Raw genomic sequence first — 27,996 nt, forward strand, 5'->3', positions numbered from 1 at the left:
ATGGGAACTGAGGTTCTCCCAAGGGTGAGCTCTGAGAGCAAGGTTGGGGAGGGGGGTCCTCTGCTGCAATGGACTGCCGCTCTCTGTCAAATATCCCTCCTGAAAGGGAAAGGGGAGTGTTTACTGCGCACCTACTATGGGCCGTGAGCTGCAAATATGGGGCAAGGGCTTGATCTCTCTTACCTCATTTGGATGGATTTATGGCGGTCCCATCCCCATTTTACAGATAAGGAAACAGGCTCAAGAAATTGAAGCAAATGTACCCAAGTTTGCCACAGAGCCAGCAACTGGCAGACGCACACCCAGGCCTGTCCAGTGCCCTTTGCTCTTTCTTCATTACCAGGCTTTTCCTGTCTACCCACGCCCACCCCATCCCCACCCCTGCTCCCCAGGTAATATTTTAAGCATCTGTTGGGTTAGAAATAAATGGCTACATGCAAAATTTAAAGGGACAGCAGGATAAACCAACTCACCCAGCCCTCCCATGCACACAGAGAAATAAGGCTCACCTTGAGTTTGAATTCAACGAGGGTCAGAGAGACTTTACAACGGGAAAGATTTGAAGCAAAAGGAAAAACCCAATTTCCATCGTCAGGGCCTGCTTGCAGCCGCTTGTAACTACTCAAAAAGTCTTTTCTGGATCCATTACTCCACAGTTGGGCTTAGCCCAGAGGTGATTTTTTAAGGAAAAAATGCCTTTTGGCATTTTTGAGCCGTGACAGCGTAAAAACAGACCTTTAAAACACACACACCCAAAAAGCATCACTATTTTCAAGAGTCCAGTCTAAAAGGAAAAAAAAAAAAAAGGTGACACCTCAGAGCTACAACTTGGCTTGGCAATCGGTGATGGAACACGGAGCAGCAAAAGTAACCAGATTTATAGCTCTGGAAGTTTCAGAGGTAAACCCGTACACAATGTGTCTTACACAGCGCTCTCGTCCTTTGCTGAGCAGAGCAGGAAGGAGAAAAACTTGCCTGATGTTAGCATGGAGGGTCAGGGGTTACAGAAAAAGTACTTTTTCGGGGGGAAACTCACTTTTCATTCCCTGGCTGGGGTTTCAACTTGTAACCTCCACATTGCCTAACAAAAGGCAAAATGCTTTCCAAAAGTACAGCCTTTCTTTATATAGATGCTTGAAAATAAATTAAAGAGGGTTCCTGGGTCAGCTCTGACATATGAGCAAACATTTTCCACAGGTATCCTTTAGAATGCCCACCTCTTCACCGGTCGCCATTTTTAGGCATCTGTGGTCATTAGTGTCTGTAAACTTCCAGCTCTGAGAATGGCCAAAAATAGCAACAAAAGGAGAAAAATTGCTCAATGCATCTGAAGACACATAGCCTTCATGTCTCTAGCCTCGAATTTGGTCATTTTTATATTCCTTGGTAGTTAAATTTCGGGGATTTAGATTGAGAGAGTTAAGGGAGAGGCAGGGAGGACAGAAGGGTAACATAATAAAAATTAAGACTGGATTGTAGTTTTATTACTTTCACTTGTATAAATTAATTGGCTCGACTGACAGGCTCTCAGGACATTAATAATCAAGAAAGACCTGTGATGGGGGTGCCTGGGTGGCTCAGTGTGTTAGAGCCTCTGCCTTCAGCACAGGTCATGATCCTGGGGTCCTGCGATCGAGCCCCGCATCGGGCTCTCTCCTCTGCAGGGAGCCTGCTTCCTTCCCTCTCTCTCTCTGCCTGCCTCTCTGCCTACTTGTGATCTCTGTCAAATAAATAAATAAATAAAATCTTTAAAAAAAAAAAAGAAGAAGAAAGAAAGAAAGATCTGTGATGTATTATTCAACTGAATGCATCCAAAGGAGAGCTCCTGAAATGCTTGCATGAAAACCACTTTAGTGTTAGAAAGGCCCTCCAATAACACCTTGCTCACCTATGAACTGGGAACATCTGAGGCCCAGAGATGTTAAGCAATTTGCCCCAGGTCACACAGCCAATCTGAAACAGAGCTAAGCCTAGAACCTAACCCAGGTCTGCTGACTCCTGCCTCCAAAAGGAACCCCAAAGCCCTGTTTATAATGAATTTTTCTTTGACAGCATTTCTTGGGAGAAAAAGCCTGCTAAACAAACTTCAGCCTAGTCCAGAATTAGCCAAACTTCTTAATTAATAGGCTTCGACTGTGTTTTCATTTTCAATGGAGTCTCTCTGTCAAAACATTCTGCAGCAGATACGGCTGTGGCTGGCTCTATTTACAGCAGAGGCCTCGGGTAATCACCAGCGAATAGGGTGACCTGTACTACAGATTTATTATTTCTAAAACCATTAATTAAATAAAAACAAAGAATACCGTTACACACTCACGCACACAGGCACGCACACACACGCAAATTCTCTTTGTCAGGAGTCTGTAAACTGTAGAGCTTGAGCGATTCGGCTCTCCAGCATCAAGAAAACAGTATTTTCAAATTCACCAGGGGGAACACCTAGGGCATTATTACAAATCCAAAGAACCCATGTTGGCAGCCGGTGGACTAGAAGCTACCAGACGGTAGGGATGGTGCCAGTCTTCCTGACTCTGTCACTCCTGCCCCCTAGCATAGCCTTTGGCTCCAGGGACAGACGATGCAGGAAAGCAGAAAAAGGAAGGGGACGAGTTCTCTGGGGATCGTCGTTCTGAAACTTGGCACAGAGTGAAATGAGAAACCAAATTTTTGGCAGGTGCGGTTGATATGGCCATTTCCAGCTGTTTCCAGGATCCACTGGGCGTGAAGGGGAGACACGTTGAAGGCTCCATGGCCAAGAACTGCTCAGTGGTCAGCAGATGAGTCCCCGCCCCCTCTGGGGGAGTGGCTAGTACCGTCCAACTGGGCCTCAGCCATTCCCACCTGCACCAGGAGGTAAAACCTCCCAGCCCCAGACGCAGAGAAGGACAAAAAGTTTATTAGGTCTAATCATGAGCCTTGTTAATTGCAGAAAGCTCTATCTCCCTTTTAGGAGGCTGGGGGGAGAAGCGGAATAAAAAGATGGAAGAATAAGGTAGTGGGAATGAAGTCTGATTTCAATTTTTAAACCAGCGCTTCCTGGCCCTATATATTTCATAAAGGAGCTCACGCAGAACAATGGCTGTATTGTGCGTTACATGGCATTAAAATCCCCTAATAAATTAACAAGGGAAAATTAATGGTCGCTCGGTCCATTAAATCATGTTAATTTTATTTCCGTTAAAATAATACAGCAATTACAAGTTTACATTATTAAACCAATATTTATTTTTCAAGAACTCATTTTAATTGGATTTCTGATGTGATAAGCTTGAGCCACATTCTCTCAATTTCATCGGCTTCTTGCGTTTCTCATCAGAACTAAATGGCTGACTTTCTTCCACGATTAAAATGGTCACTTGAAACTTGACATCCTTGTGAAGATTTTTCTTTAAAAAGGATCATTCAGGGGCGCCTGGGTGGCTCAGTGAGTTAAAAGCCTCTGCCTTCAGCTCGGGTCATGATCCCAGGGTTCTGGGATCGAGCCCCGCATCGGGCTCTCTGCTCAGCGGGGAGCCTGCTTCCTCCTCTCTCTCTCTGCCTGCCTACTTGTGATTTCTGTCAAATAAATAAATAAAATCTTTAAAAAAAAAAAAAAGGGGGGATCATTCAAAGCTCTTATGTCCACGCAGAAACTCAGGCTTACAGGATTCAGTTCAGCAAGTGTTAACCAGAGACCCAGAAAGCCAGGTCACACCAGAACGCTGAAATTCTAAGTATCCACGATAATCAACAAGTTACCCAGTGTTTACTGACACTCTTTGTTACATTCTGAGCCAATATATCTAAAGTCACTGTTCCCACCGAGGAAACCTGAATTTCAGGTTTGCAACACTAAATTACTTCTTACTTCGACGAGAGAATGCTGTAAGTGGAGTAAATACAGCACACCGGTCACTGACCCTGCCATGCAGGTCACGAAGTCACATTTTTACAACAGTATTCAGTTTAGCAAAAGACCAAGAAGATAAAGACATCCTCGTTCTGGGAGACCGGTATCACCACGTACCCACAAGTTCACGTGATCATGTTTGTAGTCCAGAAACTTCCGTTGGATAATAATTCCTCGCATTGACCCTTCCCTCCTCTCCCCACCCCCTCCCACAGAATTATCAGTCTGTCCCCATGTCCTTGGGCACTTTGTCCATCCCTGGGCTGTAGCACATTTCCTGTATCTTTGGCCAAGTCCTTCTCCCCGCACCCCCACCCTTGGACAGGGAGCTCCTTAAGCACTGGTGTCCTGCCTTGCTAATGGTACTAGATATTTAACAAATGAGTGAATAATTCAGTTAAGAACGAGTGATAAACGCAGAAGGCTGAAAACGTAACACATATCTGCCGAACTCCCTGCTCTCAAAACATTTCCATAGGCCTTCCATCAGCCTGATTTCACAGGTACAGACGAGAAGGCTCTGAAACATTAAAGGGAACTCCTCAATCCATCGAGATAGGAAAATGGTAAGATCTAGAACTTGAATTATCTTTTTATTTTTTTCCTGGCAAAAACAGATGGTAGCCATTATTTTGTTTTCTAGCAAGGATTTCCACAATATTTAAAAGACACTTTATAGTCCCCAACCCCCACCCTCAAATCACTCCATGCTAGAACTCATTTTTCTTCTGATGGGGGGGCGGATAAAAAAAGCAATAGCAATTAGACCCTTACATAATGCCTTGTTAATCCTTCCCTTATTGAAGTGGAAGCTTTTCTCAGGCAGGAGCCATCTCAGATTTACCTGCGCATCCTCTCCCATTGCCTGGAATATTGACTCAGACCTGGGAGGGGGCCAAGAACCATCAATGAATCAACAAGATCCAACCCCGTAGCCTCTGATCAGGAACTGCGAGCAAAGAGCTGTCTGTAAGATACACTAGCCCAAACATTCAACTCCTGGGTGCAAGCGGCAAGTTCCAAGGTTCCAAATGCCAAGGGAACACCAAATGTCTCCAAGATTCAGCCAGAGCTCGAAGCCAGCCCCCAGGGGCAGCTTCTGTGGTCTGTGGGGCCCTTCCTCTCCCCAGCTCCCTGTGTGAAACTCCCTTCATCAAGGTTAACCAGAGAAAAGAGTGGACGGACAGCCTCCCTGGCAGCCGGAAGTGGGCTTGCTTCCTGAGGGACCAGAGTGGCGCTCTGAGCGGCATCGAGGGAGGTGAGTGGACAGGAGATAGTGAGGTCAAGAGGGTATTAAAAAGACGTCACTCTTGCAGCCCTGGTCATAGGTCTGACCCCCTTTGTCTGAGAAAGGAGCCTTAAAGATGACGATCTTTTTTCCTTTCTCCCTAGGGGGAGAGTAGCCTGGCAAATTCCAGGTGGTGAACAGGAGGAGGCCATGTTCAAAGAACAGAGTCACAGAGGAGGAGGAGATGGCACGTGTCAAACCTGCTGTCTGGTTCAATTCCCTCATTTTCCTCTGGACGTTGACACAAGAAAGCCCAGATTCCCTCCCAAACCAACCAGACTGGAAGCCTGGTCCAGCTCCCAACAACCAGGCCAAGGCATGGAGCCCGTCGGTAGAAGGACAGTTACCAGTGTCCATCAAAACAAGTTATTCTTAAGTGTGCCTGGCCCGATCACTGACCCAGCATGAGCACACCTTCTCGTCCTCTCTGTGGTAAAGCTAGGACTCCATGCTTCTCAGCTGGCCAGGAAGATGCCTGCTGCCTTACTCAGATACTCGGGCAGGTGACGGGTAAGATGCTGTTATACAACTTGTCTAAGTTCTGCCCAGACTGCCAGACCTCAGAGTCTCCTGATAGCCTCTCGCCTGGTGAATCTAAATCAAGCTCTTACCACTTCCTTGGCACGGGTCTCTCTCACATTCTTGGTATCAGTAAGCCTGCATCGCTCCAGCTCTCCTGATCACCGAGACAGGTTACAGCCGGCGTTAACACAAGCAAGCCTGCCGTCTAGAAGACCCTAGGATACTGCCGTCCTTGCCAAAGGTTGCTGATGTTGATCATGATTACACATTAGCCAAAACACGCTTGTCAAATCTCCCCAGACTGAGGTCTCCTGAAACCCCAGGGTAGTTTTAACCACTCAGTGCCCCATCGCCTTCCACACACCATGGGATAACTAGGTTAAACATCGCCCTTGGTCAGCTCTCCGAAGCCCTCGTTATACAAGGTAGTGTAGAGACAGCAGACAATTTGACAAACACCACCACCAAACTCTTTGGGGCTTAGCAGACACACTGATATCACCAACGTGGAGGCCAGCTAGACACCTCCCCAAGACGTGGCCTTTAGTTTCCTGCCCACGACCAAAACAGTGGCAGCCGTTGCCAAGGGAGACAAGGTGACCCAGAGGCGTGGGCACAAAATCCGGGGATGGAAATCCATTTTGTCTGGATCCACCCAAGCAACTGGGTTTCCCAGAGAAAAGATTAAAAACAAAATCTACCTTCCTATTCGGCCCTTGCTAGGCAGGTGGAAGATACCGCACTCCTAACAGAGAGTCGTGCAAAGGCCGGGCCCAAGTCAGTCTGAATTCAGAAAGGTCCAAACTGTTCCTATGCCTCACGCTGTGGAGGACCTTGGAAGAGGAAAGGGCAGGCCCTAGCTGAGCTTCCCTAGGGGGCAAACCCCGATCAAGGCAAGAGCAAGCAAGGGTTCTCCTTCAAGCAGTCACCAACCCAAAGACAGAACACCATCAACCTTACCAACAGAGATCCACAGCTCCCCCCTGGCCCAAGCTAACTGTGCTCTAGCATTCAGCAAAGAATGTATTCAGAACTTTGAAGTAGAGAGCAGCCCGTGGTAGGAAAAGGAGCACATGTGGTCAGAGTCCCAAGTCCACTGGGCCAACCCTTTTCATCTCCCTCCTCCAGTTTTCTCAGCTTAAAAAGGAGATAAATCTGCAGTCTGACGGCCTTATCTATTTTCCAGGAGTTTCTTTCTTGATCTCATTAAAACCATGTGAAAGTGCTTTGTAAACTATAAAGCACTTTACGCAGCTGCTCATTTTATAACTAATGCCTTTCTTTCTTTCCTTTCTTTCTTTCTTTCTTTTCCTGTTTCAAGGCACAAAGCACTTGTCCTCAATGCACCCAGACAGGTAAGAAGGCACGTTTTGCACACCCCTCCCCAGATGCGAGAAGTATGACACTCATTCACCCTACCCCCGCCCCCCTAACCAAAGGAATAAAGAAGAATTCAGAACCAGAGCTGGGCCCAGAATCCAAGGCTCACGACCCCATCACATCACACCACCGCCTCTGAAGTCAATTCTGGCTCTTGATCACAGGCCCAGGGCGCACTTCCCAGACGACACACCACCTTCCCTCCCCTTTATTGACTGGATCCACCCAGTTTAAAAAAATATACTACTTTTTAAGCCAGCTCTCCCACCATATGTGGCATTTATTTCCAGAGGAGGCCCGTTCTGGGTTCCTGTGGACAGATGTTGCTTTGTGCCTGCCTCACACGGCTGGCAGGCCGTGTACAGCTGCCCCAAGCAGGTGGCCAAGGAGGCAGTCCACTCCTGGCCCAGCAGCAAGGCCCACAATCTCTGTGGGACTTGGGCCCTGCAGACCCTCTGCTCATTCCTCTGCAGCCTGGGACCCCCAGGGACATCCCACCCCATGCACACACACAAACGTCTATGCACACACACAAACATCCTTGGTGCAGAGTCAGAATTTAAAGGGGGCCCAGAGGGAGAGACAGGAGGCTAAGTTGTCCCCCCTACCCTGACTCTCTCTCTCTCTCAAACACACACACACACACACACACACACACACACACACACTTCCCAGCCAGGGGCAGCAACACTAAGAGAAAGCCCTGGGGAGTGAAGTCACTGACCCCTTCCATCAGCCATCTGTGAGCTCCCGCCTGACCTAACTAGCGCGATGCGGAGGAGAAAGGAGGTCCAGACAGATGGCAAAGCGCTTTGGGAAGGAGGGCTCTGCAGGAATGCGAGGGCCGATGCGAGGCCCACTTTGGGGTGCGTTGTTATCTGATCAGCTCGAAGCTCGTTCTCTCCTCCATCAGCCCGCAATCTCAGGCTGAAAGCTGGACAAAACAATCGTCGGGGAAGGGGGAGAAGAGAAGACCCTAACCTCTGCCACTTGTCTCTCATTTGAAAGCACTGCGCGGCAACTAAAGTGCGTGTGTGCGGAGGGGGCGGGAGACTGGCACAACCGAGTCTAAAAATACTGGATAAAAATGCTAATCCCGAAGGCAAAGAGAGAACGAAGAAGGAATCTGTCAATCACGAGGCTCCCGCTCCTCACCCACAGCCCCAGCTGTACGGACTGCATTCCTGTTGCAGAGGAAAGAAGTGGGGGGACAGGACTGAAGGAAAGAAAGGGAGAGACACCACCACCTCCACGAGCGCGGGCCGCGGGGGCGGGAGGCGGCGGCGGAGGAGGGGCTCCGGCCCGCGGAGCTGAACAAAGCGGGCCTCAACTTCTAGCCCGCAGCTCCCCGGAGTGGGGGCTGCCAATTCCAGCAGCACCCCCCTTTCGCGGAGGTGAAACATGAATGTGAGGTCTGGAAGTGAGAGTGCCCCGTGGAAGCCCCAGGCTCTGAATCTTTGCAAATTCAGAGAAGGTTTTGTTTGGGGTCCCCCCCACCAGCCTCTTCCGGACCGCGCTCCCTCTGCCTCCCCCTTACACACACACATACACACACGAGCCCTTTAGCTCCAACCCCACCCGACCGGCCCCGCCATGCCAGGGGTCTGGGCGGGCGCGCCCCCCGGGTCGCTAGGGCCCCCCACCTGGGGATGGTGATGCACTTGGTGTTGACGTTCTGCGTGGTGATGGCCTTCTCCAGTTCGTCCAGCTGCCCCGTCTTCTTGAGCTTCTTGACCAAACTCTTGACCGCCTTCTCGCACCACTTCTCCTCCTGCCCGTTCTGCTCGCCCTTCTTCCAGCCCAGCAGGCGCTTCACGATCGGGGGGGTGAAGGGCAGGATGGACGACATGGCTGGGGAGGGCGCGCGGGCGGCGAGGGGCGCCCCCGGCGGGGCTGGGAGCGATGGGTCGCCGAGAGGGCGCAGAGGGGAGCTCGGCCGCCCAAACTTCGCCCCAACTCCCGGCGAACGCGAACTTGCCCGTGCTCCCGGCCGGGCCGCGGCGCTGCAGCCAGCGGGGCTCGGCGCGCGGCCCTGCGCCCCGAGCGGTTCCCGCGGCGGGAAGGAGGGCGGCGGGGGAGGCGGGCGGACAGCCGACAGCGGCGCCGGGTCGGGAAGGCCCCGAACGCCGGGCGGAGGCGGCGGCCGCGAGACTCAGAGTGGCAGAAGAAAGTTTGGGTTTCCGCACGGGGTAGCTGTTTGGGTGCCGCCTCCAGGAAGGAAAGTCCAACCCCCCAGCCAAACTTTGCTCGCCTCGCTCGCTTTGATGCGCAGATCCCTCCGCCTAGGCAGCCTCGCTTCCCCGCTCCCCTCCTCCTTCCCGGCTCGCTCGCTCGCTCGCTCGCTGGGCCGGCCCGGGGCGTGCGCCGCGCTCCCGCTCCCGCTCCCGCTCCCTCTCCCGCTCCCGCCCGCTCCCAGTCTGTGTTTCATGCAAATCCGCGTGCAGCCTCCTTTCCAAGCGCTGTCACCGCCCCCTCGCCGCCGGGGCTCCCCGCCTCCTCCCCCGCGCCCCGCCGCCTCCGCCCCCGGGCGCCTTGCCCACCCCCAGCCTCCGGGAGGGCGCCCGGCCTTCCCCCTCCCCGCGCAGAGCACGCCCACGTGGGCGACCCCGTCCGGCAGCGGCCCTGCCTGGTGCGCGCAGGACCCCGCGCGGCCCGGACCTCTAGTCGGGCGGGCGCCGGGAGGAAGTCGTGGGAACCCAGCGGCGAGAGGGGAGGGCCGGGCTCTTGCCGTGGCGTCCACTCTCTGCACCCACACTCAGGAAGCTCCGTTGCAGTGTCGGGCTGGAGAGGGCCAGACTGGCAGCTAGCGAGCGCTCTCCGGCCGGAGGCTGGCGGCGCACCCATGAGGGCACCCGGGTCCGAGAAAGGGTGCGCGGAAGCGTGAGGCCCAGGAAGTCGGGGCGCGCTCTTGGATGTGCGCGGGCTGATGCCGGCCAGGTGCTTTGGAGGCGCCGGAGTCCCTGGAGCTGTTTTTGTTGTTGAGGTTGGGGTTTTGTTTATTGTTTTTTTATTCTCTCCTCGGTGAGATCACACCGGCTGAGAGCCCCCCCCGAGCCTGTGTGCGAAGGAGAGAGTTGGGATGGGGGGATGGAGATTTGAGGATCCATGAGACTCCCTGGATAATAGCCGGAGCCTGGGGTCCCTTGGGCCTTGTGAATCAAGTCCCGGGCAGAAAATGGGCCTCAAAAGACATCTGTTGAGTTCATGAAGGAATGAATGGGGGCGCTTTCGAATTTATCTTGGGGGGGGAGGGGAGATTACATTACTGGGTGTTTGCAGTCTTAGGATACAAAAAAAATCCGAAATTCGACACCCCCAAAACTAGGAGAAAGCTTTGTTTCCAAAGCTGTGAACTCGCAGAAAGTGGGGCAGAGGGGGAGTACTCGGGAGGTTTCTGTATTCAAACTTAGGCTCGGTGGGAAGCAAAGAAACCCCAAGACACGGGGGCGCCTGGGGATTGTCTCCCCACCAGCAGAATTCGGGGCCTTCTAGGCGCAAACCCTACAGTTGCGGTCGGGAGTTATTCCAGACCCTCTGGCCTTTTCTCCTGCTGCCCCTCCCCTGCCAGGCCTCTAGCCGGGTGTCTACAGCCTTTGTTTGTTTTTAACAGCAGGAAACCCCCCCCACCCGGTGAGAAAGACGTTATCCGCTAGCGGGTGGGGAGTTACAAAGCTCTGTGAGGTGTGGCCCAATCCACAAAATCCGCCGGGTAGCTGCAGGGGTCCCTGCCTTGGAGAGAATGGCCTCCCACAGGCCCATCAGCTGCCGGGAACGGCCGTGTTCTTCACACTCCCCTCCTAACTCCCCTGCCGCTTGGCCCTGAGAACCCCTGAACCCCAAGTGGGGCTTTCCCTTTCCTGGCTAGACCTCAGGTCACCTGCGGTCCCTGTAGTGTGAGGTTTCATTTTGTTCCTCCCAGCCCTCATCAGAAAAAAAAGAGAGAGAGAAAGAAAGAAAAGGAAACAACAGTCAACATGAATTGGTGGCCTTCTTCATTCCAGGTAACCCAAATGCTGCTTTCTGCTTTAATCCTCAGAACGGCACCCCCAGGGAAGATATCCCTGTGCCTCCCGTTTACAGGTGCACGTAGAACCTACAATACTTAACTCGGGTTTCCAAGCTGCGGAGCTGGAACTTGAACCCGGTGCTCGGTGAGGCTGAAGTCCACATTCTTGCCTGTGTCTGCACATCACTGATAGAGCTCTTTGCAAAACAAAAGTTCTTTACGCAGGTGCACTATTGTAGTCCCACAAGGAATGTTTGCTCGCTGATTAAATAGGACTAGAAATAGCTTTCCTCTCAACCTCAGGCTGTGGTCCTTGTGGGAATCTCCTCGGAAAATCTTTGCAAACAGTCAAGTGCTGTTAAGGGACAGAACCACAGCTGGGGGCCCCGGAGGCCGATGCCACGAAGAGTGGTGCGTGGTTAAGCGAGAAAGTTCTGTTAGACACGCGTCTATAGGATGCCTCTGTGTCACAGCCCTCTCCTTCCTTTCTGGGAAGGCTGAAGAGGATGATGAAGGCCCCTCTCCTCAGGGAGCTCACAGCCTAGAGAAGCACCAAGGCATGGGAGGCGTGTGCCTGGGAGAAGGGGCCCCTGCGGGCATCACCTGCTAGTAAAACCTGAATTCTAACCTGAATATCAAATCATGCCGATGGGACTGCTGTGAGGCCATCAGATGAAGTAAGGGGCCCTCAGGCTCCCTCAGTGACTTGACCCGACCTTCTGCCCTGGCTCCCTCCGCCTCATGGAGCCTCTTCTCTCAGCGGTCAGAACGGAGAAAACAGTTGTTACTGTGCAGAGTAGGGAATCCAGAAAAGCATCAAAAGTGCCCTGCTGCGACGCGAACATCTCATTTCACAGAGGCAGAAGCCACGCCTCATGGAGGCCAGGCGATGTCCTCCACGGAGGTCAGGAGCCAAAGAGATCGGGAAATTAAGCGGAGCGGAAGGGCCTGGTGTGGACCTAACTCTAAAATCATGGCATGGGAAGAGCTCTTCTTCCAGTGCTCCCATTTTCCCAAGGGGAGGAAATAACTAGTCAGCAGCTAGTTAGCGTGGCTGACATACACTTTCTTGCACTTCTTCACAAGCTCTCATCCGCGTGACAGGGACAGTCGTGTGTGAAGAAAAACAGGGCCGGATCCACCTGTGAGTCCAGCAATGCCGTTTCAGGGCTAGTCCTTTCTCCTCTGGGCTCAGTCTCTCCACAAGAAGAGTTGAGGGTCTAAACCCAGTTTCAACCAAGCGGTAAGGAGGGCTGAGGAACGGATTCCTTCCCCACCCCAACCCCCCTCCTCCCGGACCAAGTGGACCCTTCGTGCTCCTGTGACTCTGGGCGGTGAATGGGAGGAGGGCTCCAGATGAATAGGAACCCTGTTCTGGCGCCTGGTCTCCCGGGGCCCAGCCAGGCCAGCTTTTGCAGAGGTTGTCCTTGGAAGGGAAACATGAGCCCAGTTAATTTTTCATCGCTGTAAGTGCAAAGTTCAAGAGAGGTGGGATGGGGCTGGAGGCAGCGAATCTGTTTCCCTGGGAATAGTCAGTCCTATCAGGAATCGCCTCGCAAATGGACTTGCCAAAGGGTTCTCGCAGATTTGGAGTGGCTCCCAGGTAGAACACTGGAGAGAAACAAACACATGACTTCATTTCTGATTATTTTTTTTCCATGAGCTAAAGGGTGTTTAATCAACAAGTGGCAAATCTAGAAAGAGCTTTAAAATTGTTCTGTCTTCATGTCACACAGACATGAAGAGACATCTGGTGAAGAGAGGTGACTGGCAGATCTAAGTCAGATTCGAGGCAGGACTGAAAGTCTCACCGGAGTGGCCTCATCTGAGAGAGCACGTTGGCCTGTGGCTCTGTGCAACCCCTTACACGTGGGAGCCCGCCCCATGGTGCCAGACAGAGCTGGGTTCGATTTCCAGCTGGTTCGACTTCCGGCTCTGTGACTTTGGGCAAGTCCCTTAACTCCCTGCGGGTCAGTTTCCTATTCTATAAAATGCAAATAATACACCTCTCAGGGTTGCCGTAAGGAATCCAATAACCTGTGAGCTTGCCACAAACACACGGTACGTTCCACACAGAGTAGGGATATGGTGGGTGCTCACCACAGAGTACTAGAACAATGAGTACTAGTACTAGAAAAATGAATACTAGTATTAGTATTAGTATTAGAACAATGAGTGCGGCACACACAAAGCAAACAGACGGATCTTAAAAACAGTGAGGAGAGCAAATAGGAACACAGAGAATGAGGTAAGTAACATAATGCTACTTGCGGAGAAAATTACATATACACGGAGCAACTGTGTGCTTTCTGAAAGATGTTTTAAACAAAAAGATACATGTTGAACCACTTCACACTCATTCGTATGGGTAGTATTTTTAAAAAGGAACAAAAGAACCAGTGTTGGGGAAGACAAGGAGAAACGGGAACCCAGTTGGGATGTAAATGCCACAGCCACTGTGGAGAACTGTGTGGTGATTCCTAAAACCAAACCAAACCAAACCAAACAAAAGCAAAAACAAAACAAACAAACAAACAAAAAAAAAAAAACAACGAACAGAATTACCACTTGATCAAGCAATTCCACTCCTAGGTTTATACTCATGGGATGCCAAAGCAGGGACAAATGACGACGGCTATTTGTACACTGTTTGTAGCAGCATAATTCATGAAAACCAAAAGGTGGAAGCAACTCTAGTTAATCTGCTCGTGGATGAATGAATAAACAAAACATGGTATATACACATACAATGGAATATTATTCAGCCTTCAGAAGTTTCCAGAACCTTCCAGCCCAGTAATCATGATCTCTCATGGTGCAGAGCACAGTCAAAACTATTTCACATGTCCCATGTTGTAGCCACCCCTAGGAGCGTATAGACGTAGGGGTGCTCCATTGGGGAGCGTAGGTGCTGAGGGTCAGGATACTAGCACCATTTGTGGGTCTGCTCTATGCCGGACTCTGGGCCCCGGACCTCAAGGATAGGGTCATTTTTGAAGTTATCCCAGTTGCCACATCACTGTGGCTACTTCACAGAGCACAAGGACACCTGGAGCTCAGCTGCTGTTACTCAAACAGGACCACTGACCCCGGCCTGCCGGCCCAGCACTGCCCCTCTGTCCGCAGAACCCCCTGCAGGGTGTTAAGGACAGAGTGCCCCTGGGAGCAGAATGGGTGGCAAAAGGAGCTGGTGCAGGTGCTGGCCAAGGAAGGCACTGGGAGGGGCCAAGTCTGACTCCAGGAAATTTGGGTTGGACATTGGACTTAGGGCTAGGAAAGATCACCTGCAGCTCTGTGCACACGGAGGCACGGGATCAGGGCTGTGAGGGAGGACAGGAAGGGCCTGCAGGCAGGTGGCTGGAGCTCAGGGCAGAGTTCACAGAGCTATTCTGAGTTCTGCAGGAGTTCCTTCCCAGCATTCAGAAATTGCAGGAGTTGGGGACCAGGAGAGACTCCTGGTAGGGGGATGTGTGTGTGTGCGCGCGCGCGTGTGTGTGTGATGTCTGCGTCTGCCTGTGCCTCTGAGTTCTGTCTTGGTGGATCACATTATTTCACTGAGTCCAGCCTTAAATGTGTAAGTGAAACAGGTAGGTATATGAGTTGTGAGTTTTCTCCCTGGAGCCCATGTGTTTTTGCGTTTACATCTTGGATGTGTGTATGTTTGTAGAGGTCTCTGTGTTTCCCCTTTCCTATTTTCTGGGAGAGTAAGAGTCATAAACACAGCCTTGGCTTCAGCCCAGGATCTCCCTCAGTCCATGGTTCAGTTTACAATGTGAACCTAACAACTAGTAGCTGGAAAATTGTTGGTTCATTATAATTGCATTCATTTTAAAAGCACACACACACACACACACAGCCACCAGAGAGTGTGCCAAAATGAAAACATAGTTCCATAAAGGCAGTGAGATTGTGTGCCTTCAAATTATTTTTAATATAGTGGCATGCTCTTTTTATATAAAAAAGGAATAGCTTATACCACATCAAAGTTACACTTCAATTTTTAAGAAAATTTTTAAAAAGCAAGTGAGAAAACAATGTGTAGGACGAAAGGGGAGTTGGGTGTCTCCAGGGTTCTGGAAAGTGGAAAGGAACCAAGCAGTGGGTCTTTGGACTGTCAGGTCTGAGAGCAGCGCATGCTCCTGGGGGCCCCAGGGTCCAGTCTGTGCTTCTTTGTAGTCACGCGTGGGTATGTGAAAGGAGAAGCAGAGTCCTTACCTCTCAAAACACATACCTAGGGGTGCCTGGGTGGCTCAGTGGGTTAAGCCGCTGCCTTCGGCTCAGGTCATGATCTCGGGGTCCTGGGATCGAGTCCCGCATCAGGCTCTCTGCTCAGCAGGGAGCCTGCTTCCTCCTCTCTCTCTCTCTCTGCCTGCCTCTCTGCCTACTTGTGATCTCTCTCTGTCAAATAAATAAATAAAATCTTTAAACACACACACACACACACACCTAGAACACGCCCCACCTTATATACGACTCAGCATCTGAAAACAAACATCCTAGAGCTGACTCAGACTTTGAAGTTAAATAGAAGTTAGAGAAACAAGGAAAAGCTGTGCCTCTTCCAAGAGTTTCAACCAAAATGAGCTTGGTAGCGGTAGCGTGCTTTGTTACAAGAATCAAATGTTCGCATTGCAGGGAAAACTGTCAACCTTTGTAACAGCATTAGTAACGAAGGTTATGTGAATAGGAAAGCAGTGAGGTTCTGATCCACTCTAGGGCATGGATGAGTTTGCAAACCTAATGCTAAGGGAAAGAACGAGTTACAAAAGAACACATGTTGTATGAATTGCTTTACAGAATGCCCAGAGTAAGCTGATCCACAGAGAAGGAAAGTGGATTACTGGTTCCGGGGTGGGGGGTTGGGGGGGAGTGTAGGGGAGTGGGAGATAGGGTGCAGAGTTTCTTTCAAGGGTAATGAAAGTGCTCTAAAATTAAGGGAGGGGATGGTTGCACAACTCTTTGAATATGCTAAACCCCCATGAGCTGTTCGTTTTGAAATGGGTGGGTTGTAGGATATGTGAATCATATCTCTTAAGATGTTTTTAAAGATAGTAATAACGGGGGCGCCTGGGTGGCTCAGTGGGTTAAGCCGCTGCCTTCGGCTCAGGTCATGATCTCGGAGTCCTGGGATCGAGTCCCGCATCGGGCTCTCTGCTCAGCAGGGAGCCTGCTTCCCTCTCTCTCTCTCTGCCTGCCTCTCTGCCTACTTGTGATTTCTCTCTGTCAAATAAATAAATAAAATCTTTAAAAAAAAAAAAAGATAGTAATAACGGGGACGCCTGGATGGCTCAGTCGGCTAAGTGTCTGCCTTCGGCTCAGGTCAAGATCCTGGGATTGAGTCCTACATCAGACTCCCTGCTCAGTGGGGAGCCTGCTTCTCCCTCTGCCTCTGCCCCTGCTCATGCTCTTTCTCTCTCAAAGAAATAAATAAAATCATTAAGAAAAAGGGGGAAAAAAGGATAGCAATAAAGGCTAACAGGGACTGAGGTCTTATAAGTGGTAGGCCCTGTTCTAAACACGTCACATGGATGACATTAACTCATGTAGATTTTACAACTACCTGTCTTTGGCGTGATTATCCTCACCTTTCCCGAAAGAAGACGTGGAGGCATGGCCAGGGGGCATCCGTGAGGCTCCTTAAGATGATCCAGGCACTGTGCTAGACAGCCCTGAAAACAAGCCACAACCACTAACTAGAAACAATCACCCTATAGTCATTTGCTTTTTCATTGAATAGAAGAATGACTTCATTCTTCTGAGTGACTGGGGAGCCTTCTGTCACTCGGATCTCTCAGAACGTATCCACACCCGTTTCCCATGATTGGGCATCTAGGTTGCTCTCGATTTTATGTGATATGAAGGAAAGTGCGGCTTTCAACGTTTGGGGGCCTGTGCCTTGTAGACATCTTTGATTATTTTCTTAGAATAAGTCCCTAGAAGGAGAATTATTACTTTCGACGCCTTTACCAAAGGGCCCCTGCCAAGTTGCAGGCTTACCTCCCCTCACCAGCTTTATGAAGTGAGATCACTCCTGAACAGATTCCTTTCTCACTGTCTCATTCAATGCCAGCAGCTCCGTTCGAGGGGAACACGTGTTGCTTGAGCTGTAACTTTTTTTGTTTTCTACCGAAACCGACCAATGAAAAGGGGTCTTCGCTGAAGGAAAGACCTCCGGGCGCAGAGCGGAGTGCTGCCTGCAAAGGTAAGGAATCACAGCTGTCATTGTTGGCGGGTGGCATAGAGACACATTTTTCAGACCTCTTCCCTGCTCTCCCAGAGGGGTTTATGTCCCCAGAGCCAGATGCTTGCCTCTTTCCTCTTACGGCCTCTCCCTGGGTGATTGCATTTACCCCGGAGTCTTACCTCACCTTAATGCACGAACGCCCAAATCTGAGGGACTCTGTCTCAAACTGTCACCTGGACATTAGACATCCACAGTCATCTCAAGTCAGTGAACTCATCAGCACCCCCCCAAAACCTCATTCTCAGTTCTCCATCCTCCAAGGGTATCACCAGTGTCTACAGCCGCCCCACCAGCAACCCAGAGACTGCTGCCCTCTCTCAGCCCCGGAGGGGCAGCCTGTCACCAAACCCTGTCGAACAGGCCTCCCTCTCCCCTGGCCTCCATCTTCTGGGGCCTCTGACCGCTCCCCACCGATCATTACAATAATTTTCTCATTGCCTCCATCCTCCATTTGCTGCCAGAGGGAGCATTTCACGACACAGATCTAACCTGCACCTCCCTGCTTCTAAGAGGTGCTTTCAGGGACCTGCTAGAGTCTACGACAGGACTGTCCACTGATACAGGAGAGTGACAAGTAATCTCACATTGTCCCGAGGCCGTGTGCAAATAAAGGAAAAAGGAACAGGTCCAGTTAAGTTGATAAGGTATTTTATTTCATCTAACATATCCAGGATGTTATTTCAACATGTAACCATTATTAAAATGTTCTCAGTTTCATGGTCTTTTTCATACGAAGTCTATGAAATCTGCTGTGTAGTTCATACTTCCATCTCACTTTGGACTGGCTGCATTTCAAGTGCTCAGTAGCCACATGTGGCCAGTGGCTGCCCTGTTGGAAAACGCTGGTCTAGACAATGGGCTCCACAGTCCTTCGTATGGAGTGTTGTGACCGAGCCCGTGGCAGCCTCTATCCCTCTCCCTGTGCCCCACATCATATCCTTGCTCCAGGAATCACAGATACTCCGGATTCTTTCGTGCTACTGTGCCTTTGCTCAGGCCACTCCTTCTTGCCTTCCGGGTCCTATCCATTCCTTCCAGCGCCGCACCCTGCCTCTTCAACTAGATGAACCTCTTCCTCATCCTTGACCTCAACCTCAACTAGGTTCAAGCCCCTCATGAAACCTTTACTCCTCTGGTTCCCTGGATAGAACTGAGTCCCCACTCAGCCCTGTTCAGACCTCCATGCTGATCCTAGCACCCGTGATTCCATTTATTTGTTTATGTAACTGATCCATCCCACTAGATTTTAAGCCTTAATGTCAAGGACTTTGTCTTGTTTTTCCATCCCTAGCACCTGTGCCTGAGCACACTGCAGGTACCTAATACCTGTTTGGCGGATGAGACCATTAATAATTAGAAAACAGAGGCCCAGAAGGATTAAGTGATGTGCTTAAGGTCTCATAACTAAAATGTGGCCTCCTGACTTACATGGCAGGCTCTCAACCCAGTGCTCATTCCACCAATGGACTAAGGGCTGTCAGAGAGCCTGTTTTTCGGGGTATGCATGCAAGGATCTACATGAAGTTGGGTTTGAGGGGTCAGTTGCTAAAATCCAGGCAACCTGACCCACAATCCTGCTGGTCTCCGGCATGGATTCAACTTTAGCTACCCTGTATTTTACTGTCCTCAGATGATAACTAGGAAATGATGGGACCAAAAGAAACACAGAAGTGGGGTGCAGGACAAATCACAGCTGTTCATTGGGGCTGACCTGACTCACAGAGGAGGAGGATGGCTTTAACTGGGGTCGCCTTTCCTGTGAGGTGCTCACTAGGAGCCCAGCTAGCTGGCAGAACAGACAGCCTGCAGAGCCTGCGGCGGGTGGGGGGCGGTGCGGCCGGCTCTCTTGATGGACCTGCCCCCTACCCACAGGCTGATCACACCTGCAGCTTCAGCGTCCTCATCTGCGAAAGGAAGGAATCCGACTGGCCTTGGATGCCCTCCAGACACGACTCCAGCACCCTCCTTTGCATGCCCCACGGCAGACACTGCCAGTGGATTACGGAGTTCTTTCTTGCCTGGGGATCCTTCTTTACCCTGTGCCTTGGATCTGTCATTGTTCCAGTCGAAGCCTGTTTGCCTTTGAGACTCTTCTAGCTCTGACCTTCTAATTCCACCGTAGACACATTCCTCTGGTCTCTGGGGATCCCCCAGCGGGATGCAAATGACTGTGGGAGAGTAACACCTCGTGTTCTTGTCAGCTTTCATCACAACCTCTTCTCGGGGCCTGAACCTGCCCAGGCCACCCAAGAAGCCCGGGAGGAAAGCTAGGGGAGGAGGGGGTGGCCGGAGAGGAAGTCCAGCGCGCACTGGGGCAGCAAGGCGCACCAGCCCACTTTCCTTTGTGAGCACATCGGGCCTGCTGCCTGAGCGTCCATTGTGGGCACCCTGGTACAAGGGGCTTGGTAGATGAAATATGTCACCAGAGAAGCTGACTCCCGGCCATTGAGGAGCACGCAGTTTCAACTGGGAGTCACAAAGTAAGAGCTGCTCCCCGTGACTTGAATAGACAAGAGTGGGAACTCCTTTATGTAATGACTGGATGTGCCCCCAAGTGTCCAGGACAGCGACGGGCACAAACTGGTCTCTCAAGAAGTATATGAATGAATGAAAAATGAACAGACACGCACAGTAACAAAGAGACATTCTCCGTCCCCGAAGCTGAGCTGGGCCGGGTGCTGAGCTGCCGGCCACCGGACTCCTGTTTGCATCCTTCCCTCCCACATCCCCTTTCCTGGGTTTCCAAGGCAGGCTGCGTTTGCCTTAGCTTGATGTCTGAAGCACACACAATTCGAGGCTCCTCTTCGGATTCACACCCCACTTTCTGCGGTTCGGGTGTGTGTTACACATCCCTTCAGCGTATTTGGGCCCCTGTTGTTCTTTTTTAAACAGAGGCGGGCCTGGTGTTTGTAGGAATGCGTTACCTAGACAGGCGTCAATGGAGACTGCCTCAGGGGATCGGATAATCCCTTCGTGGAACCCCATCTTGTAGAAAGCTGGGCGGGGGGGTTCCCAGCCCCACAGTCCAGCATTTTGATTCATGGCTAGGAGCTGATCTGTCTGTGGGAAACTTGTCCACAGGGGTCAGTCCGCATTAGGAATCAGTCCTTGCCTGGCCAGATGAGGAAACTCCAAACACGGTAATCGTGAAAGGGAATGGTGTGTTTTTGTTTTGCTCTCCCTTCAAACTGGAGCTAAGGAAACTTGCTGAGCCCATCCGCACGTGTGGCTGTGTCTGTGCACCTGTGCAGGGGCGAGGGGAGGGGAGCACAGGCTCTGCCCACAGCCGAACACAGCACTGCTTGGCCTCAGTCCTCTTCCGGGAAGCGGTCATACCTCATCTGATCTAGAAGACGTGTGCTGAGCACCCACTATGCACCAGGCCCCTTGGCAGACTGGGTGACCCAGGAGGAAGAGCCAGTATGTGCCTTGGCCCCTGGCAAAGCCACCGCCCCCCCTTTCCCAACCAGCCCCCAGCCAAAGGAGAAAATCCCGGCTCCCTTGCCTCCATCCTGGATTCTGCAGTTAGAATCTCTAGAAGGAGTCTATTTTGGGTTCAGCGCACATGGATGGATGGCGCTTATTCAGGGTTAGAACTGAACAGTTCGAACTGTTTCTGTTTGAGTTTCATACAAGAAACCTGGATCTCTCCAGGGCGTCCTGGGGTCTTTTCCCAGCCCCATCCTAGCGACAGTCCCTGTGGGAGCACAGACGAGACCAGACATGTTCTCTAGGGTGAGGACCACACAGGGCAATTACCACAGCCCCTCCAAGCCTCATTCTGTTTGTCTAAAGCAGGAAAGAGGAACAAGGGGTCCCCGTGACCACACCGCCTGGGCACTATCGCTCCAGAGCCCCAAGCAAAAGCCACACCCATGCCCATATTCCCCGGGACCACACCATCATGTCAGGGACTAGAGGTCTGCTAAACCCAGAATCTGCTGATCGAGGGGTCAGGGACTAAGTTTCCTTCCCCAGCTCTGCCAGGATTTCCACGAGATCCTACATTCCAGAGTCCTTTCCAAACACAAAGAGCCACAAAGAGCTTACGATCGACAAGAGTGTCATAGAGCTTCCCAAAGAGTCACACGCTCACCTATACCATGAGGTAATAAACACACCCGAGGGAGTAGGTGGGAAAGGCTTTGGCAAGCTACCTGGTGGCGGCCCGGATAAACAAACGGCCTGAGCATCTTCTCTCCTGCCCCCGCCCACCCGCCTCCGGGCCACATTCACAGCCATAATGAGCGCTCCAGGCCAGCCCCCCCTCCCCGGCTGAGTGATGTGTATCCTCATTTATGTGTCAGCTCCTTAAGTCCCCCCTGACCCTGGGGACCTCCGATGAAAGGTCCAACTCCACAACTTGAACAAATCCAGGTAAATGTGGAGGAAAAGCACGTTTTTGCAAAAGGCTGGAGACCCAAGCAGAGCTCACCTCCCCCATGGGTGCTTCTTCCTCTTGCCTCAGAAGGGCCAGTGGGGAACGACAGAGGCCACAGAAGAGGGAGCCCCAATCCTTGCAGCATCCTCCCTCTCCTCCCCAGGCACAGCTGGGGTCTCCCTGTGCTCCAGTGGGAACCACTGCCCAGGGGCAAAGTGCTCCCCCTCTTCCCCCAGACCTGAGATGGAGGGTAAGGTGACCAGAAAAATAGGTTTTGGATTTCTTTGACCTGGGTCTCAAACTCCATCTCCCCATTCCTCTTACCAGGTTAAGACACAGCTCCAGTGTGAACTAATTTCCCCATCTCTGGGCTATGCTATGGCAAATAACTTACTCATGAGTAATGTGGCCATGTTTGTGCAGAGTTTATTTAGATAAGAAAAACAACCCCAGGCCTCAGGGGAGGGACAGCTCAGCACTGCAGGGCCAACCCTGTTTCCTGGGCCTGCCTGGGAGGGCCAGACCCTCAGGCTGCTGGAGCGGCCTTGGAGGGCTCCTGAAGAGCCCGCCTGTCCCCAGACACCTCTGGCCTGTCCCCAGACACCTCTGAGTACTGCCGCAGGGAGTAAAGGTGGGGGGAGGAGCTGAGGATGGTGGACAGGAAGGCTGGGAATTGGACACTGAGTCAGCTCTGTCACTCCACAGTTGTGTGGCCCCAGGTAAGACACCTCTAGTCTCTGTACCTGAGTTTCCCCCTCCTTGAAAAGGGTAGGTTGGGGACGTCTAGGGGGCTCAGTCGGTTGGGTGTCCGACTCTCGGTTTTGGCTCAGGTCATGATCTCAGGGGTGTGGGACTGAGCCCCACTTGGGCTCCACACTCATCAGGGAGTCCGCTTATCCCACTCTCTCTGCCCTTCCCCCCCTCAGTCTGCCTCTCTCTCATAAAGAAATAAAATCTTTAAAAAAAATAATAACAACAGCAGGGCCTACAGAATGGCTGAAAAGATTGAGAGACCATGTAAGGGAAAGTACCTTGGAAATTGCAGAGAAAAACGCACCGGTTAGTTATTAATGTCCGGTTTAAGGCCATGTTTTCAGGCCACACACACCTGTGGAGGGGGCACCATGCTGGGAGGGGAAGGCCTGCGTCCAGGTCCCGAATCTGCCGCCTGCTAGTCACGTGACCTCAAGTCTCTTCCCCTTCCTGAGCCTCTACATTCTCCCCTGTGAAGTGGGGCTAGTCGTTTCTCATTAAGCCGTCCTCAAGGTTTGAAGGGAAAAACAGACATAAAAGTGGTTTTTGAACTGCAGAATGGTGCCAAGTTATGCAAAAGGTTATTTGTCAGTCAATCCATCAACAAATGCTTCTCGAGCTGGACACTGAGGATCTGCAAGGAAAGCATCCAGCCAGAGAGAGGAAGAAGGCTTCTGCACACCAGGAGTGAATGAAACACGCAAAGCAAGGCGAGGGGCACACTGGCCTGGGCTGGCGGGGGAGTCCCTCATCTCCTCCTGGCTGACACAGGCTGATCGTATCTGGAAAACCTTGGGAGCAATACCTTGGCCCCATTACTTGTCCTTATACTTTTTTAAAAAACCAGATTAATAATAATAAATAAATAAATAAGCAGAATCCAATTTTCAAGTGAAGAGTGAAACAGAACACAGAGAGTAGGAAAGGACCTTAGCTAGCCACAGTATATAATAAACTCCTACAAATGTGTAAGAAAAAGATGATTCGATTTTTTTAAAAACTGAACTTGAACAGGCCCTATATAAACAAGAATTAACCAGAGGCCACAAAGCTTTGAAAACATTCAATTGTTAATCATCAGAAAATGTGAATTAAAACATAATTCTATACTGCACTGATCGGGCTAAAATTTTAAACACCAACAACACCAAGTATTAACAAAGGATATGGGTTGACCAGAACTCCCAATCATTACTGGAGGAAATATACACTGGTGCAGCCATCTTGGAAAATTGCTTGATAGCATCAATTACTAAATGTGTGTACACAACCCCCAGAAATTCTACGCCTGGTTATATACTCAACAGTGACTGGGTCCATCAGAAGACATGTGCAAGAATCCTTATACAGTCATGAGATCTTCAAACTGGAAATAACCCAAATGCCCATCATCAGTAGAACAGATAAATGAGAGTAGAGTCACACAATATTATACAACAGCAGAGAATGAACTATGCTATACACAATAATCTTGTAGGTGAATCCTCTAGGCGAAGAGCCAGATACAAAACAGAAGATCCTGTAGATCATTTATGCAAAGGTCAAAGTCAGCAAAAGTAACCCATGTGACAGAGATCATGCTGGTGGTACTTTGGAGAGGTATTGCCAGTGAAGGGGCATGAAGGAGCTTTCTGGAGTCCTGGAAATGTTCCATATTTGATCCAAGTGGTGGTTACGCAGCCACATTAATTTGTGAAATTCTTCAAGATACATGCTTAAGATCTGTACACTTAATGGAAAACAGCATGGAGGTTCCCCCCAAAATTACTCTATGATTCAGTAATCACATTACTGGGTATTTACAAAAAAACAAACAAACATACATAAAAACCCCAATTCAAAGGATGCACACAGCCCTATGATTATCACAGCATTATATATATATGTATATATGTATACATACATATATATATAATGGAATATTACTCAGCCATAAAAAGGAATGAAATCTTACCATTTGCAATGACCTGGTTGGAGCTAAAGAGTGTGACACAAAGTGAAGTCAGTCACTCAGAGAAAGACAGATACCATATGATGTCATACACACGTGTAATTTAAGAAGCAGAACAAACAAGGAAATAAAAGAGAGAGAGAGACAGACAAATCAAGAAAGACCCAGAACACTGGAGAACAAACTGATGACTACCAGTGGGGAGGTAGGTGGGAGGAAGGGAAAAATAGGAGATGGGGATTAAAGAGTACACTTATCGGGACGCCTGGGTGGCTCAGTCGGTTAAGCCACTGCCTTCGGCTCAGGTCATGATCCCGGGGTCTTGGAATCAAGTCCAGCATCAGGCTCCTTGCTGGGCAGGGAGCCTGCTTCTCTCTCTGCCTCTGCCTGCCCCTCTGCCTGCTTGTGCACGCTCTCTCTCACTCTCTGACAAATAAATAAATAAACTCTTTTTTTTTTTTAAAGAGTATACTTATCATGACAAAAAAAAAAGTTTTGTGCAAGTGATATGTTCACAAGTTAAAAAACAAAGAGACATGTACAGAGAATGCAAATGGCCCATTCAGGATAAGTATGACATTGAGAAGAGTTTCATTCACAGGGAGGGAAAGACCACTGGGAACAGCTTCATGGAGAAGGGAGGCTTTTACCTGGACCTTAAAGATAGAGATGGGGCGCCTGGGTGGCTCAGTGAGTTAAAGCCTCTGCCCTCAGCTCAGGTCATGATCCCAGGGTCCTGGGATCGAGGCCCGCATCGGGCTCTCTGCTCAGCGGGGAGGCTGCTTCCCTTCCTCTCTCTCTGCCTGACTCTCTGCCTACTTGTGATCTCTGTCTGTCAAATAAATAAACAAATAATCTTAAAAAAGAATAGAGATGGGGGCCGAGTTATTTCCAGAGTACAAGACTGGGCAGTGAGAAAGCACAAGATGGGCTTAGTGAACAGAGAGAAAGAGGCTGGAGAAGTGCAGGGCAGGGCTGGGCAGAGGAGATGGGAACGGCTCTTGCATGGTGGAAAAAGTCCAGACGTGGGTCTGGTGGTCCACTACAGCCCAGGTCCACTACAGGCAAGCTCTGTGACTTTAGGATGGTCACCTCACCTCTGAGACTCAGGGCCTCCTTTTGCAAGATGGAAAGTGATGGGAAATAACACACGCAAGCTGCCTAGTGTGGTGGCGGCATACGGTCCTCTGGACCCAGGAGTGCCCCCAGTCACGATCACTGGGTTCGGGAATTCTCCTAACAAGATGCTATGAAGGGGTGCTTCCTGTCTTTATCTCAGTTGACATCCTGAAGGCTTGAAATAACACAATAGGCGCCAAGCATGGCCCCATCATAAAGCAAGGGCCTGGGCCATCTGTGTGGGACAAGCTAAGAGATCATGGAACATTCTGCCAGCACCTCCATGGTAACAAGGAACGGAATGGAAAAAGAACAGTTGTCAGAAGTTCTTTGAAGAGAGTGGAAAGTGTGTCATGTGTGCCCAGGACCCACAGGAGAAAGGAGGCAGCTCTTCAAGAGGGGATGTGGAGAGATGGTTACGTGCCTGCAGAGTTGGGGGACACAGGGACTGCTGATGGATGACACATGTCTGTGTTACTGAAAGGCTGTTGGACAGGCTGGAGCAGGGACAGAGGAGCTGTTCCGGGAGGGAGCATCGCACTGTGGGCTGGTCAAGGGCAGCCCCACTGGGTCTCCAATGGGATCTCCTTGCAGATGACATCTGGAAGTGGGGAGGGACTCTTAACAGAGTGGTGGTCACCAGAGAGCCGAAGGCTTGGGGTGGGGGGTAGCCCTAAGTAGCAGAGGGGAGAGATGCACCGCCCACAGTGGGGTACCCCACAAAAAATGCTGGGGCACTAGAACAACCCCACCCCAGCCATGGGTGACTTGTCCTGCCCCCCACCTCTTCTGAACCCCATGTCTGCCCTGCAGCTGGCCCCAGCCGTGACCCGTGCGGCAGCAGACACAGAGCCAAGTAAGCGAAGCCATGGCCATGGCCTTGACCTCCACTGCCCCAGGGCTAGCCTGTAGCAGGCCTGAGCTACAGGAGGGAAAGCTGTAATTAGATCAGCGCTGACATTTTTGATATTAAACTAGACTACTTTCCTATCTCCTGAAGTGAATCTGTCTTGAAGACTAAGAAGGGCCCAGATAAGCTACAAGACCTGCCTGAAGCTGTATTGCCAAGTAAGAAGAAAGACAGTATTCTAAAGAGGATTGGGGGTGGGGAGAGGGAGGTAGAGCTGGCTGACTGTACGGTGGATGCGGCTGGAACCACGGCATGGTTGAGTGTGGGTAAGGGTGCCCGGCACCTCCTAGGTGCACCTACTCCTTTCCCTGGACCCCGGGAGGGGCCACTTCCAGCCCAAGAAATGCGTTCCAGTCCCAGGAAGGCCTTGGCTCCAGGCTGGAGGCTGACAAGGAAAAAACTCCTCTGCACGATGTTGCCTCGGCCTCGGGAATTTACCCTTGCCCCACTGCCCTCTGCTGAGCGTCCCTGCCTATTCCAGCCCAAGCACGAAGCTAGGGCTCTGGGAGGGCCCCAGGACCAGCCTCTGAGCTGCTGCCAGAGGTCGTGACCTCACTTCCTCAGCCATGCTGCAGGCTGGGTGGACAGGAGGGCAGCAGCTCTGGCTCCACAAGGGCCTGGCTCGGAGCACTGTACAGAGAGTCCAACACCCAGGCCCTTGTTTGAAGCTAAATGCACAGAGGAAATTCATCAGTCCAGGAGAGCTGGAGGAAGTGTGTGTCCCAAGGGCTCAGCTTTCTGGTTAAGCAAACGGGAGGCAAGGAGCTGCCGTTTATCGGGCGCTTCCTGTATACTAGGCCCTATAGTAAGTGCTTTCCAAGGGCTGCCTTGCACTCCCGAGGACAACCGCGTGAGGTGGACGTTGTCATTCCCATCTTACAGATGCGACGGAGGGACACCCCGGAAGGGAGACGTTGTCCCATGTTCTTTCCACAGCATCACACCCCTCTGGGTGCGGTCGCATTCTCACATGCATATGCACCCCAGGAGTTGTCAATTCAGCGGTTTTAAACATTTCTCTTTCTGGCACGGAACACCGAATGGAGTCTTGCAGTGTGAAGAGCCAAGGGCTGGGGTCGGCCAGCCCAGATTCTACTGCTTGTGAGCTGTGCACCCACAGAAGCACTGGTTAGCTTCTCTGAGCCCGGTTTCCTTACCTGGGAGGAAGAAGAGAATAACCCCCTTCTCCATCACCTTGCGAAGATGACACGTGCACAGGGGACCCTGAGTCCGGGGCTCAGCCTGTTGTACACTCCCAGTAATCATGACTCATGATGACACTTGACACAACCCAGCGAGGGGATAGGACAGACCAGTGTACCCTGTGTGGACAGATGATTAGGACTCTGAGCTTCAAAGCTGAGATGATATCCAAAGTCACCCACGGTCATGAAAACATGACCCTAACCCATGGCCTGTGTCTCCGTAGGGGGCCAGCTCTCTCAGGGTCCCCTCTCACCTCTGGAGACCTCCCGTGGATTTCTAAGCATTTGCCAACACACAGGGATGGGCACTGAGCCATGCACATGGATGAAGGATGTGGAGGCGGCCAG

General features: G+C 51.1%; 1 protein-coding gene across 2 annotated transcripts in view; it reads right to left on the reverse strand.

Moving 5' to 3' along the window:
* SMAD3 (SMAD family member 3) overlaps window positions 1-9,133 on the reverse strand; it is a 116,366-nt gene extending 107,233 nt beyond the window's left edge. Inside the window, exon 1 of one of the 2 annotated variants that reach the window (XM_044231368.1) lies at window positions 8,723-9,133. In XM_044231368.1, the coding sequence (XP_044087303.1) occupies window positions 8,723-8,928 (206 nt within the window). In that variant the 5' untranslated portion in view covers window positions 8,929-9,133. Of the gene's footprint in view, window positions 1-6,659; window positions 6,722-8,722 lie in introns of those variants that run through there. The other variant, XM_044231370.1, reaches the window with a different exon arrangement.
* Between the last annotated feature and the right edge of the window lie 18,863 nt (window positions 9,134-27,996).

Source organism: Neovison vison, chromosome 13, assembly GCF_020171115.1.
Source record: "Neovison vison isolate M4711 chromosome 13, ASM_NN_V1, whole genome shotgun sequence".
Taxonomy (NCBI): Eukaryota; Metazoa; Chordata; class Mammalia; order Carnivora; family Mustelidae; genus Neogale; species Neogale vison.